Source organism: Sturnira hondurensis, unplaced genomic scaffold (genome assembly GCF_014824575.4).
Source record: "Sturnira hondurensis isolate 20B ecotype Veracruz unplaced genomic scaffold, ASM1482457v3 Scaffold0022215, whole genome shotgun sequence".
NCBI lineage: Eukaryota > Metazoa > Chordata > Mammalia > Chiroptera > Phyllostomidae > Sturnira > Sturnira hondurensis.
This window is the reverse complement of record NW_028094846.1, coordinates 7363252-7376505: the sequence shown is the minus strand read 5'-3', so window position 1 is coordinate 7376505 and position 13254 is coordinate 7363252. Positions and strand designations below refer to the sequence as shown.

Here is a 13254-nt window from a genome sequence, read left to right as displayed (position 1 = left end):
ACTGACAGAATTTATGGTTGGGAAAAGAAGAGCTGCTATTTACTGAGCACAAAGAGTTTCTTTTTCTGAAAGCATTTGTTTGTTTAGAAAAGGGTTCCTTTTCCAAAACCATTTATGGAGCAACTGGCACCAGGCGGGCACTGGGCTGGATCTGTGTTCTCTTGCTGGGCCCTCCGCCCGACACTGTGACATGTGCACCATCCCAGTTTCCAGAGAAGATCGAGGCCCAGGGCGTTCAGTGACTCGGTTGAGGTTACAGAGCCTACTCAAAGGGGCGTGGCCGGGGTTCGGACCGGCCTGTCTGCAAAGCCCTTGCCCTTGGAGACGCTGTAAGCTTTTGTTCTGGTCGCTGGGCCTTGGGAGGAAAGGCTCCCGGGCTTCTGGGTCTAGGAGTGTGCACACAAAAGCAGAAAGACAATGGTAATGGTGCTAAAGGTTAACGAGTACTGAGTCCCATGCTCTCAAAGTAAACTGGCTGAACCTTACGCTTGACACGTAGAAACTTAACTAGTCCCCACATCAGCTCCACCAGGGGGATGTTATTACTTTTATCCTCACTGACCAATGAGAAGACCCAGGCAGAGAAACCCCTTCCCAGCACCACACGGCAAGTGTCTAACCCAGGAACGGCCCACACAGTTTCTCCCATAGCTGCTGTCGTGGGCCCTGGATGGTCCCAACCAGAGGACGGTCCCTGATGTGTCCCCACACACGTAACACCTGGGAAGCCCCTAACACTTACTTTAAAGGAAAATGATAAATAGGGCAAAAACTCTTTTAAAGAACACCTAGATGAGACTGTATGGGACCTCCTGTGGGAGGTCCTATAGAGGATCGTCTTCACAGGAAGCACACCTGGTCAACCTACCTGTTGTGACTGGGGACTACACCTGCGCGGGTAAAAAGAGAGGGCACAAACAAAAGCAAACAAACTGAACATGCACTGGATGACCCAGAGGTCCTAGTATTATTCCCAAAGCAATGGCCTGGGACTCTCAAAGGGGGAGCAGGAGCCAGGTGTGGGTGCAGCGAGCACCGCACAGGCCAGGGTGGGCCCACTTACTTCCTGACTTGACGCTCCGCGCCTCCCACCACGTAGTAGCCGGGTCTGCACTCGTATCTGCAGGCGGAGCCCACGTCATGGTGGCCCTGGAGGCAGCGCGGCAGGAGCAAGTTGGCATTCGGGATAACAGGGGGCACGCCACACTCCAGCTTGCAGTAGGCTTCAGGGAGAGACCAGAGCCCATCCTCCAGGCAGGTCAGCCACGGGCTCAGTCCTGACTCCAGGAAAGAGAAGCGCAGGGTGTTCAGAACGCAGAGTCCAGAGACATCACAAGGTCAGACAAAGCCAACCCAGCCACCACATGGGCATTCTTACAAAGGGCATCGCTCTTTGTGGAGCAATTCTCTAAAATCTCAGGGCAAATGTCTTTTCTGCATTTCCTACCCACAGGGCCACCAGTGTGACCTACTATACAGAATAGAGTCACAGTGTGACCTACTATACAGAACAGAGTCAAAGTGTGACCTACTATATAGAATAGAGTCACAGTGTGACCTCTATACAGAACAGAGTCACAGTGTGACCTACTGTACAGAACAGAGGCCAGGTAATGACCCCTCGATATCAGTGACAGAAGTGCGAGTCCCCCTGTCATGACCTCGCTTCCTACCTACAGATGGTAAAAACGCAGCCGTGCCTGTGTCACGGAAAACATTATAATGATGGTAGGTCATGTTTTTATGGTACTTACTACAATACCACTGCCCTGTACCAGGCACTGTTCTAAACATTTCACACACACTAACCCATGTGAGTGTCAAACCTCGACACTGTTCCCCGCCTTCTGGAAGCAGAGGAAACGGGGCTTCGGTGACAGGCCCAAACTGGTAAGAGGCTGAGGCGGGGACTGATCTCGGGCCGTCTGGCTGCCGAGTTTTGGGCTTCAGCCCCACACCAGACGCCTACGAGAAGCAGGACTTGGACTTCAGGTTGCGTGACCAGCCCACCCCAGGCCTTCTAAACCCAGGTCTGTTGGCGTGGGGCTCAGGGAGCTGCACTGCTAACAAGCCACTGGCAGGCACACGGGAGGTGGAAGAGCTACCCTGCAAGGAGGTGAAGAGCAAGCAGGGTAGCTAGACCACACTCCTCCCCGTGGTCATCTGTGACTAGTGGTGCAGCCGCTACTGACCACTACTGACCACTACTTTTTCATCTACAAAACAGAGAGAAAAGTGCCTAACTCATAACATGGTGGTCAATATTAAATTAAGAAATGGGCATGGTAAGTGTGGTGTTATTATTAATATTACCAGGAACCTGTTGTTGCTGGGCTGCAGAGGACATACAGTCGAATAAAAACAGAAGAAGATTCCTATTTCTCTCGGCGATGAGGCCCCGAGCCAGGCCATCCCCCCAGGCCATCGGGAAGAATGGCACTGTCTCGGGGACTCGGCTGGGGTTATCAGAAGAGGGTGGCCCAGCAGAGCAAATGGGAAGAATGTGTCGGGGTGCAGGAGAGATCCCTGAAGAGCCCCCAAAAAGAGAGAGGCTGGAGGGACCCTGCAGCCCACAGTTCCTGGCTGGCCAGACAATACCTTGAAGCTTGGCTGGAGGGACACAGGAGGCAGAGCAGCGTTTCAGGAAGGTCGTTCCCTCTGAGCAGGAGAAGGTCGCGTAGTTCACCAGGGATGGGTCGGGGACACCACAGTCAAGGGGCGCACAGTGGGCTGCCCGGTCCCAGTGTCCTGAGGAGCATGTGAGCAGGATCTCCCGCTAGAAATGGGGAGAAGGTCGCTCTGTCAGGACCCCATGAAACGCCTCCCACGGGTCCCATTAGAAGGCTTATCTAAACAGTTTTCCCCTGAGGATTTGTGCAAAAACTCAAGACAGGTCAAAGTTATGTTGCCTTGCTCCCGCTTTCTGCCTCATTGTCTTAACACAGGGCCTCCCAATTCTGAGGCTGAGGGAAGATGTCTGTGGGAGAGAACCACGGAAGGGGGGGGACACCCCCCCCCAGGCCAGCTCTCCGCCGCCCCGGTGTGTCCCTCTGTTCCCTCTCTACCCTCCTGTGCCCTGCTCTGTGCCCAGGGACGCAGGCCCCTGTGCATTCCAAGCCTCTGAGCAGGGCACACTGGCAGGAGACGGGCAGGGGCAGGGGGGAGGTCAGGGTGTCTACCCTTGCTGCTCCTCCGCAGGGGGCTGCTGCAGGTCAGCCCCACCCTGGGTGGCCCTCTGCACACAGCTCCTGTGTTCTCCCCTCACCGGTTCTCTCGCTGCTCCCTGCGGTCAGCCTTCCAGGCTTGGGGGCGGTGACCACCCCTTCAACCCGGGAGACTGCACTGCCTCTCTGTGTTTTCCTGAGATCTTGCTACCACCGTTGCAGGTAGTCCTTCTGATAAATTCTCTCAAACTGCCCATGGTAGAGCATGCCATCGGCTGCCCATGGGGCCTTCCCGATGAGCCACCGAATAAAGGATGGGGCACAGAATCTAAGAGCAGTTGAGAATCAGTTCCTCTCGGGCACCGTCCACACGGCGTGGTGAAATTTGGGATGCCAGCCATTTTCCTGAGCCCGAGTTCTGAAGGGTGGCCTGAGAATTCCTCGCCACCGAGTGAATGAAGAGACACTGACTGCACACATGGAAGGGCCAGGCTCTGTCCTAGGTTTCGGTAAACAAGACGCCTTCAAGGAGCTAGTAATCTACCAGCAGAGATCACAGGTGGGGCCAGTGGCTCGGAAAGCACCTGAAGGCAACGAATGGACAGGAGAGAGAGAGACAGACAGACAGACAAAGGGAGAGGGTGGACAGGAGGTACAGGAAAAACCCAAGAGATAGACTTCTGTTACATCCTACCCCTTCCCACAATGAGTGCAGAGAAAACAATCCAAGAACGCAAAAGATAAGATGAAGAGGTAGGAAAAGGGGGCCACGAAGAGAGAAAATACAAGTCTGTAAAAACTACAGCAGTGTCGTACATGTGTGTGCTCGTTCTGCAGGGCTGAGGCAGCACTACGGGGTGGCGGCAGGGCTGGCTGGCCTTGGGTAGCAGGGACGGCGTGTTGGGGGGAGACCCATGGAGCCAGTGATGCAGGAGCTGGGACTTGAAAGATGAGTGGGACTTCGGAGGGGAAGGAGGAGGAAGAAAATGTTCTGAGTGAGGGGAACAGAATGAGCAGGGACTGAGGGCTTGTTTGGGAGAAAACACAGCTGTCACTCTAGCCAGGGAGTCACCAAAGGTCACAGAGAGAGAGAGGGAGAGGGGGAGGGGAGGAAGATGACTCTGTGGCTGGGCCAGCCATCCTGCCAGGAGACCACAGGGGCCACAGCCAGAGGTACGGCCAAAGGTAAAATGACTGGTGAAGCACCTGTCACCCCTGCCACCTGCTCCTGGTTACCAGCTCCTCCCTGTTTCCCGATGTCCCCCTGCTGCCTGCCAGGAGGGCCCAAGTCACAGCCAGACACATTTTTCTGTTTAGTTTCAGTTCTTGTGTCAATAACAAGCAAATATCCCCCGTTGTCTCGTGATCCTGAGCAGGACTGTATCATTTCCTTAGGGGGGCCCACCTCAGGTGACAGGGGAAGTCAGCGGGAAAGTGGCCCCCACCACACGGCTGGTGCAGCGTGAGCTCCCGTCCCAGACTCTGTCCCTGGTGGCCTGGCACGCTGCCACGCTGGCTCAGACCGCAGCTTTAAGAGCGTCTTCCAAACTCCCAAACCGGGCATGTATCACCCAGTTTCTTTCCTGACTTCACTAAGCCTTGTCCATTTCGTTTTGAATTGGCTCTTAATTTTAGCAGATTGCAAACACTGTCATCTCTTCTCTCCCCTCTGGTACCTGTCGCATGAAGGTATCCAGTCCCTAAATTTGGAGGGAGGTCCTTTTTCATTTTTTCTCTTTTCTAGAGCGAGTTAGGCTGGGTTAAGAACAGGGAGGTGATATGACCATTCTACAGCCCAAAGCCTCACAATGCACAGGTCTGCCGTAACTGTTCCTTCCCACGAAGAACCCAAACTCACTGAAACCAACGTCTGTGTCTTTAAACTCTGACTGTCTCTAAGCAAATGAAAGTCTCCACTGACCCATGAATTTCCTTTCTTCCGCACCACTGGTATCTGACTGCCAGTCACCCGCTGTCCACTCTTCCCTCGCCGTGCCCCTTGTCCCCAGGTTGCTCCTCAAGTGCCGCTGTCTTTGGCCTAACACGCACTGTCTGTGCTTCCTATTGTGGACATGCTTTCCAAGGGCTGATTTCTAGAGAGACTGCTCGGCAGGACACAGAAAGCTCTCTGAGGAAAAGATGGGGGACGGCGTTTCTGGTTGAGAATACAGCAAGACGTTCCTAATAACGGCAGCTTACCAGAGTGCCCCGTGCCTCACGTTCTGCTAGAAGCTTTTAAGTGACTACCAATCAGTCATCGTAACCACTCAGTAACAGAAATAGTTCTGTTCTAATTATTTGACAAATGTGGAAACAAACCCAAAGAGGTTTGTTTGTTTTGTTTGTTTGTTTTTACCTATAATCATACACCAAATAAATAGTAGGGCCAAAATCTCATTCCAGGTCTGTCCCAGGCCACGCTCTTACCTCTGAGTCTCCTTGAACTCCTGGCAACGGTGCTGTGGTGGCTCATGGAAATTGGGAAACTTCCATCAGAGCTAGAGTCGTGATACAACCCCCACCTCAGTAACAGAGGGAAGGGGAGCAAACTCTTCCTCCAGCCCTCTCGTAAGAAGGGCTGGGGACTCGGACAATGAACCACAGACAAGCTGGCTGCAAACCAGGGGACAGGGCTGAACTGGGGCATTCTCGTCTTGAAGGCAAAGGTGGGGACTGCCATTTCTTACGGGAGGACATGAACAGGGAAAAGAATGGGACACGCCCCGGTCTACTGTCCATCTGGAGGGACACTGACCCCTGCCGAGTGGGCACAGCACAGGCTCTTACATGCCTCGCACCTCGAACTTCTATAAAGCCCCACCCCTCCTGGCCTTTGAGTCTGCAGGTCTCCTTTCAAATGACTGGCCACCTGCCCTCCCTCGATGGGGCCAGAGAGAGGAGCATGAGGACTTTCCCTCCCCGGGAGCTCAGCCCTGATGACACAGGTTTCCAACTCACCTGCACGGGCCTCAGGTACTTCCCACTGCTGGCCTGAAGGGCGAACCCCCTTTGACAGGTGACAGAGCACTCCATGTGACCTGGGCCCCCAGAGGTACAGTTCACCACGTCCGTGTGGTCGAGCAGCAGGGGTGCACAACTGCCCTGCTCCCCGCAGGGCTGGTGGACACAGCTGGGGACGACAGAGAGAGAGACGTCCTGGTTAGGCTGACACAGACCCAGGGGGCAGCTTCTCCTGGAAAGGGCCTTGAAACCAAAGAGAATGCTTTTTTCTAAAGCCTACATTAAGCTCGCTACCTCCTTCTACATGACCTGGAACCACTCAACACACAGTAAACAAGAAGAGTATCACGGGCCAGTGCGGGGGACCAACGAGGTATTTCTTCATCCATGATGGCACTCCACATCAGCCAAGACGAGTGCTGTGCGTTTCCTCATCCACTGGCTTCAGTTTCCCCCCACCCCCACCCCGAGAGGTATTAGTGCTCAGCGGCTTTGTTAAAGAGCAGAGTAACAACGTGAGACTGGAAAAGGAACTGTCTCTGGCTATGTGCATACTGCCCTGAAGTGACTGAGAGTTGATTTGAAAGGCGCTGGTGAGAAGAAGATGAACTTGACCTGAAGATGCTAACAATGCTGCCCTGGTCACGCGTGTGCCCACGGGACTGAAGTCCCATGCCAGTGACATTGGCGCTTCTCTGATCCATGCTTTTTAGGTACGGGATGAAGGGCTGCAGCTGAGCACTACGGAGAAAAGCCTTGACTTCTTTCGGCCCTGATTGTTCTCTGTGAGGTGGAGGAACACCCCAGAACCCGCAGGGAGCCCCACTGGAGGGAGAAATACGGGAGCTGGGGGAGGGGTTGTAAACTCTCAACAGCAGTGTCCCGAACCCAACGCCGTAACTGCATATGCAACGCACGAAAGACACCTTTGTCTCTGGGTCTCTCTTCAACCCACCAGGGTAAGAACAGCCGAACCCCGCCTGTTCTTCACGGGATGAGACCAGAGGACCTCACCAGTGACGCTAAAGCACCGCAGCTTCCAAACATGCTATGTGCTCTGACGGCCGCGAAATGCGGTTCGCCTTCCGTGTGGTCAGCACGGAGGAAAACAGAACCATTAACAGTTGTGGTTCATGTCCGCTCAGTGCCAAGAATTTAACGAGAAGTAGCACAGGCTGGTTTTTCAGCGGCTCCATCGAATTACACCGTGTCATCCTTGAGGATGATCTGCAGCTGAGATAGGACCCAAAACAAAGCCTGTGAATGAGCCTCCTTCCATCAGGATGGGGTTCCAATAACTACTGTTGCTATGACTACCAGTGTGCGAAGTCCTTCCAGCACTGGCAGCAGGGAAGGAGGGAGGGAGGGAGAGACAGGGGAGCACAGACAAGGGGGAAAGTGACATGAAATGAAACCGAGACCAAAAACACCCCACCAAACCCAGACCTGTTTATGAAGTGAGAAATGGTCCCGGGGCAGCTGCTGCAAATTCTTTCACTAGCTTGTATTTCCATTTGCTTCCTTTTTAAGGAATTTGTTTTATGAGGACGGTGTTTGTCGGGTCGTTAGCTTCTGACGGCATCTGGCACCAATTGTGGACCTCTCTGCCTCACACCTCAACCCCAAAGCCCTTCTGCGTTTCTCGTCCACTACAGACACGGCTTTCACGAGTGGCGCGGTTCCCAGCCTCGAGGCCCAGTCCCCTGAATGCCACGTAAGGCCCAGGGTCACAAAGATACTGCGAACAGTCAACAGGGCTTTTAAACTCCTCGGAAGCTCTCTTCTCGGGGTCTTCAGACGCAGGTGAAGGATAGAGGCAGCAGGAGTCTTATCCCCACCCCGGAGAGGTGGGAAGTCAGCTATTTATCTTGGTTTGACACACAAGGAAACTCAAGCTGCTTGGAGACTGGCTGGAGACCACACAGCGAGTCGGGGGGAAATCCTCGGCCGGATCTCGGAGCCCTCGCTCTGGGGCCAGCCTGGACCACGAGGCCATCTCCCTGGGCGGGGGGAGGGGGGCTGGTTCCCTGTTGCTTTCTTCTCAATTCAAAAGCTAGCAGCACAGGCCGGCATGAGCCAGGGAGCTCCTTCTCAGGGTGGCCGGGGGAAAGTATAGATACTCAACAGTCTTCGTTTTGAGCAGTCTTCTCTCAAATGCTAGCTAAGCCACATCTGTCCAGCTGCCGTGGTCTGCAAGGTGCCCTTCTAAGGGTGTTCCCTTCCTTGGTGACAGCTCCTCATCTTCCACCCGTCTTTTCCAGACCTTTCCTCACACCTCATCACAACATGTTCTTAGGTAAGCATGGGATGAACCCCGTCAGATGTGATTCACAGGTATTTCCATTTTAACAGCAGACGAAGTTTTCAGCCAAAGTAGTGGGTTTCTCACGATGGAATTTGAGGTCGGGAGGGCCTTAGAAAGGACACTCTGTTGACAGCCACCTACCATCAGCCTCACGCTGTTCTTTGCCCATGACCCTGGGTAAGTTTCCACTCTCTCTTCTGGTCCTCACTCCCCAAAGTCATACATTTCAACTGAATCCCTGTTCCAAATACACTTGAACCCCGGGCTGTTCTACTGTCCCCTGTACCCAACTGCGGCCTAAACCTAACACTGGCACAAACCTAACACTGTCCTGCCGTAACACAGGCATGTTGCCTGTTATTGGGTCTGCAAGTGATGCCTGTACATGGGAGCCTCGGCGGTGGGGGGGTGGGGGGTGGGCAGTGCGAAGTTCCACCAAGGGTTGAGCTCGGTGCACCCGAGAAAGGCTTTTCGTTAGTCTTTAGTTAAAGACTATGGGTGCCCAGACCTGTGCCCCAGAGGTTCTCATTCTGTGGGCCCACGGTGGGATCCCAGCATCTGTGGTTTTTAAGTTTCAAGGATGCTGACGCTCACCAGGAGTGAAACCCAGCACTGTAAAGGCCTGGGTGTGTGTGACCTGAAAGAAGTCAATAAATCCCATAGGCCAAGGCTGGACAAGAAGAAGGCCGGCCCCAGGGGAAACTGGCCCCTCCACTTGGTCATTATGCTTTCGCGCATTAAGCACAAATTATAAGGCAGCAGCCACAAGAAAGACCAACAGCAAAAAAACGTGCCCCTTGTTCTGAGCAAACCTTCAATACCGTGGAAGAGAGAAAACGGGTCATGGGTTACTGAGCACACATTCACAGCTGTTTCAGAGCACATTCTGTCTCTGGGTGGGATCTGACAGTGATGTGTGAAGAGGACCAGGAAAGCAGAGACAGCCTGGCACGCTTCTGCCAATGCTTTACAGTCAGCACAGGGCAAGACAGCACTCCCAGCCCCTGAAAACAACCCCCACTTCTCCCCCCACCTTTTTTTTCCTGAACAAAATTCAGTATGTGTAGGTCTCTTTAAATTTGACTAACATGGAGAACTTACACTGAAAGAGGTCAACATCCATATTTAAAGAAGACTAAGAAGTGAGTTCCCAGAGCTCACCCCTGCCATCAGTGGTGGGTGGGGAGCAGAGTAAAGCTGCCGCCCCGAAGCAGACAGTCTTCTCTGCAGAGGGAGTGGACGGACCATGGGCAAACCTGTCCTGAGTGTGCCCCAGGCCAGGTTTGGGTTTTCCACTCCTTGAGGCCACTGCAGGGAAGACGGCCTGGCTCCCAGCAAGGCCCACCTTCAGGAAGCTGGCTGGTTGCTGGCAAAGGGGCAAAGTCCTGGCTGTTCTGCCCATGGCTTCAGTCTGTGGTTCTCCTAAGGGTCTGAGCCACCTCAGAGGACTTTCAGGAGACTGTGACAATACTCCCAGGTCAGTCAGAATCGATCAATCCATTTCTGACAGAAGATTAGAAGCCAAAGACTGCGTTTCTTGAATACAAATGCCGGGGTGGGAGGATGCGGAGGGCGATCTGAAGCAGCGATCCTAGCGGAACCACGGCTTGTTACAACTTAAATGGACCTGAGAGGTCATTCGGCCTGAATTCCTCGTTTTTAGAGATAAAGAAACTGGGACCAAAAGAAGTTATGGAGTACTCCAGAACTTTCTACCACAGGAATACTATAATATCATACCAAAAAACTACTCTCAAAATGAGGTTGACATCAACTCATGGAATTTTCTAGTTCATATCCTGCCCTCCCTCCGGCAGCTGGAAAAGGCTCAACACAGTCGATCGCTGGAACTGAGGCACATTCAGGACAACCCCTCTGGCGTGTGCACCAGGCGTTTTGAGGAACGGCACGGGGTGTTGGGACAGGGCCAGAACCCACGTGACCCCAGCTCAGGCCTCAGCTGGCCGGTGCTCGTCTCCATGGCCCTGGGTGAGTCTCTCCACCGCCCCGTCCTCTGTCTGAGAATCTGTAAACCGCAGGGGTAGAACCAGGTTCTCCCGAAGGGCCCTTCCAGCTCTAACAAGGTATCTCATTTCACAGATGAGGTGCTGGCGGTGCCGGGGTGGGACTGCAGGAAACCAGGAGTGGGCCGGATGCGGTGGGCAGCCCGAGAGAGTCTTGCATGGTCTGTCTTGCCCACTGTGAGTTTTTGCTTAATGTCCCAACCTTTTCAGTCATTTAGTTAACCCAAGATTGCAACGCATTGATCCAAGAAGTGCCACCTTCGACCAAAGAGCAAAGCTGGTGGTGTCCGCAGAAGCAGCCCCTTTAAGGTTAAATAGTAAAAGGGGGTCAGATGTCTCTCTGTTCCCCACTGCGTTTTACTCATTCTTATTGAAAGGAGAGGGTGCGGGCGAAGCAGGAATGTGTGCTCGGGGTCTGGCAGCAGACGGCAGACGGAATGCAGAGGGACTGCGTCCTCATCAGTCTTCCCTCCCTCAACAGCAACACCAAATAGTGATGATCCCATCTGTCCTTGGAGAGCTCTGCTGTTTCTCCAAACCAAGGCAGGCCCCGCTCTGGCTGCCCTCTCTGCCTCCCTCTCTCTCTGGCCCCATCTTTGTCCTACGGGATGGCGACTATCAGCCTCGTTGGGCAGGACCCTGCTGGCCCTTTGAGGAGTTTCCCTGAAGGATCCTACCAACTGGGAAGGGAAAATTCACTCAAGTGCCTCTCTGAAGATTCCCATCTGAGAGCAACAGAGGAATCGTGGCAGCAGCTCCCTGGCTGAGAAACGATGGACCACTGAACCGAGCACACGTCTCCTTTCACTCCCGTACCCTGGAAAAGGGAAGGTCTCCCTGCCCGTCTATTGAGGTCTCTGCCCCAGAGTTGGTGCCTCACAATAACCCTGTTGGGAGATGGCCATCTCTTTCTAGACTGTGACCTATTTGCAAGTTCAGGACTGGACTCTGGTGGCCCCCAGCACTTGGTAATTTGCTCCGCTCATTTCTCAGTCTGGGCCCAGTTTTTACCACGCCTGGCTGTAACACTAGAAGTCCTTTCCAAACGCCCCCTGTACTTCTAAAGAGAAACAGATTTACATCGCACAGCCAAAAGCACTCCCTTTCAAAAGCCCTGGGTGACCAAGTTTCAGAACCCATGATTTTAATGTAGGTTATAAAGCATGTGGACAGGAGGAGTCTAAACTAGCGCTGGCTAACTGGCAGAGGGTGCTTCCCGGCACCAGGGGAGCAGAATCACCCACCAGAAACACCGACAACAGCTACACACACACACACACACAACTTTTTCCCTGCAGCTTGCAAAGGCAGTCACCCCTCCGCGTGGGGCATCTCCCCACGAGGAGTGATGTCTGCTGACTCCCCCTACCTGTTCTTCATCTCTGGGGACCAATTAAACTATTCATTCCTGAGTCACACTCCCCCAGCCACACTCACAGGCCGAGCCTGGGGGACTGCGGGACACGTGGTGTCAAGTGAGGGAAGAGCAAAGCCCCGTGAGGACAGCTGAGCGGGCATGAGCTTCCATCTGCGGCTAGAGTAGGACCCCTCGGGGCAGGCAGGAGGGGCGGGGGGCCACTCTGGGGCTCTACTTAACTACGTGTAATTGAGGATTTGCGAACCAGCACCTTGAGTGAGTTGCAAATTTCCTCTAAAAGTAGAACCTAAAACACAGGCAGGGCCCCTCTGGGACTCTCCCTCCGCCCCTTGGCTTCCTTGCCCTGGGAAGTTTCTGGACGCCCCAGCAGAAGCCCCACACTGTTCCCATCATCTTGTAACCCCAGAATTTGTCAGTCCTCGGCTGACACCAGATTTGGAGGATGACTCCCTTCTGCTCCTTTGCTCTCCTGGGACCCCGAGCCTTGCAACATCAACGGCTCGTTTGCTTGTGGAGAAGTGAAGACCCAAAGAAGGGGAAGGAGGACCCTAAAATCATGTGGTGAGACTAGATGACGCAGGCAAAAGCAAGAGGCAGGGGTCTGGGCACTGGGCTTGCCCCCACCCCAGTCACCCCACTTCCGCTGCCTACGGAACCAGGCACGGCCCAAGAGTCGTTCCAACCAGAACGTATGGTCAAATCTGTCAACAGTGTCTGTCTACTGGGCAGGCTGGCAAAGTGACAGAACCCTAGAAATATGGGTTTGTTTTTGTTTTCTGTGCTCTTCCCACCAGCTGCCACCAATAGAGACCATAAGGACAGGCCAGACCTGAGCGAAGTTGGAAATCAGGTGATATTTTAAACGCATCCCTCCTTCCAGCATGATTTTCTGTGCTGTTCCCATTTCCCCAAACTCCCCGATGCCTACACTAGGTTGCATTCGGGCAGGGTCCTGGTCTGTTTCTGAATCGTCCAGGGGCATGAGAGACTACGCCTGGGGTAAACAGTTGATCATGGCTTAAAACACTTCCACTCCTATCAACGAGTTACCTGCCCTTTTAAAGAGACCGCTACAGATCGTTAAGACAAAGAACTCCTACTAGCCGCATTTCAGACACTGAGACGTGTTAAGGGGCATCGTTTCAAAGTCATGGTGCTGAAACCAGTCAATTCACTCGAGGAAGACAGACAGCAGCCTCGCATCCTCCTAAGCTGTGTGCGCAGGTTTCTAGCCTTCAACCAAAAGCTGTCACTCAACTAATGCTCAGAAAGCATTTCACTAAGCGCCATCGCAGACAAGGTCACCTTTTAATAAAGACTATTTCTAGAATAGTCAGCCATCCTCCAGTAATTGCCTAAGTGAGATCATGTCCGTGACCTTTTCTTTGTTCCTCTGTAACCCCATGAGAGCAGACAGTCGAA

At 53.5% G+C, this 13254-nt stretch overlaps 1 protein-coding gene across 1 annotated transcript in view; it reads right to left on the bottom strand.

The window, feature by feature from the left end:
* Nucleotides 1-13254, bottom strand: part of PAPPA2 (pappalysin 2) — a 180619-nt gene that overhangs the window by 51727 nt on the left and 115638 nt on the right. The window contains exons 14-16 of the mRNA XM_037035167.1: nucleotides 6123-6294; nucleotides 2599-2776; nucleotides 1064-1277 (exon numbers count right to left, since the gene is read on the bottom strand). Of these exons, the coding sequence (XP_036891062.1) occupies nucleotides 1064-1277; nucleotides 2599-2776; nucleotides 6123-6294 (564 nt within the window). The remainder of the gene's footprint in view (nucleotides 1-1063; nucleotides 1278-2598; nucleotides 2777-6122; nucleotides 6295-13254) is intronic.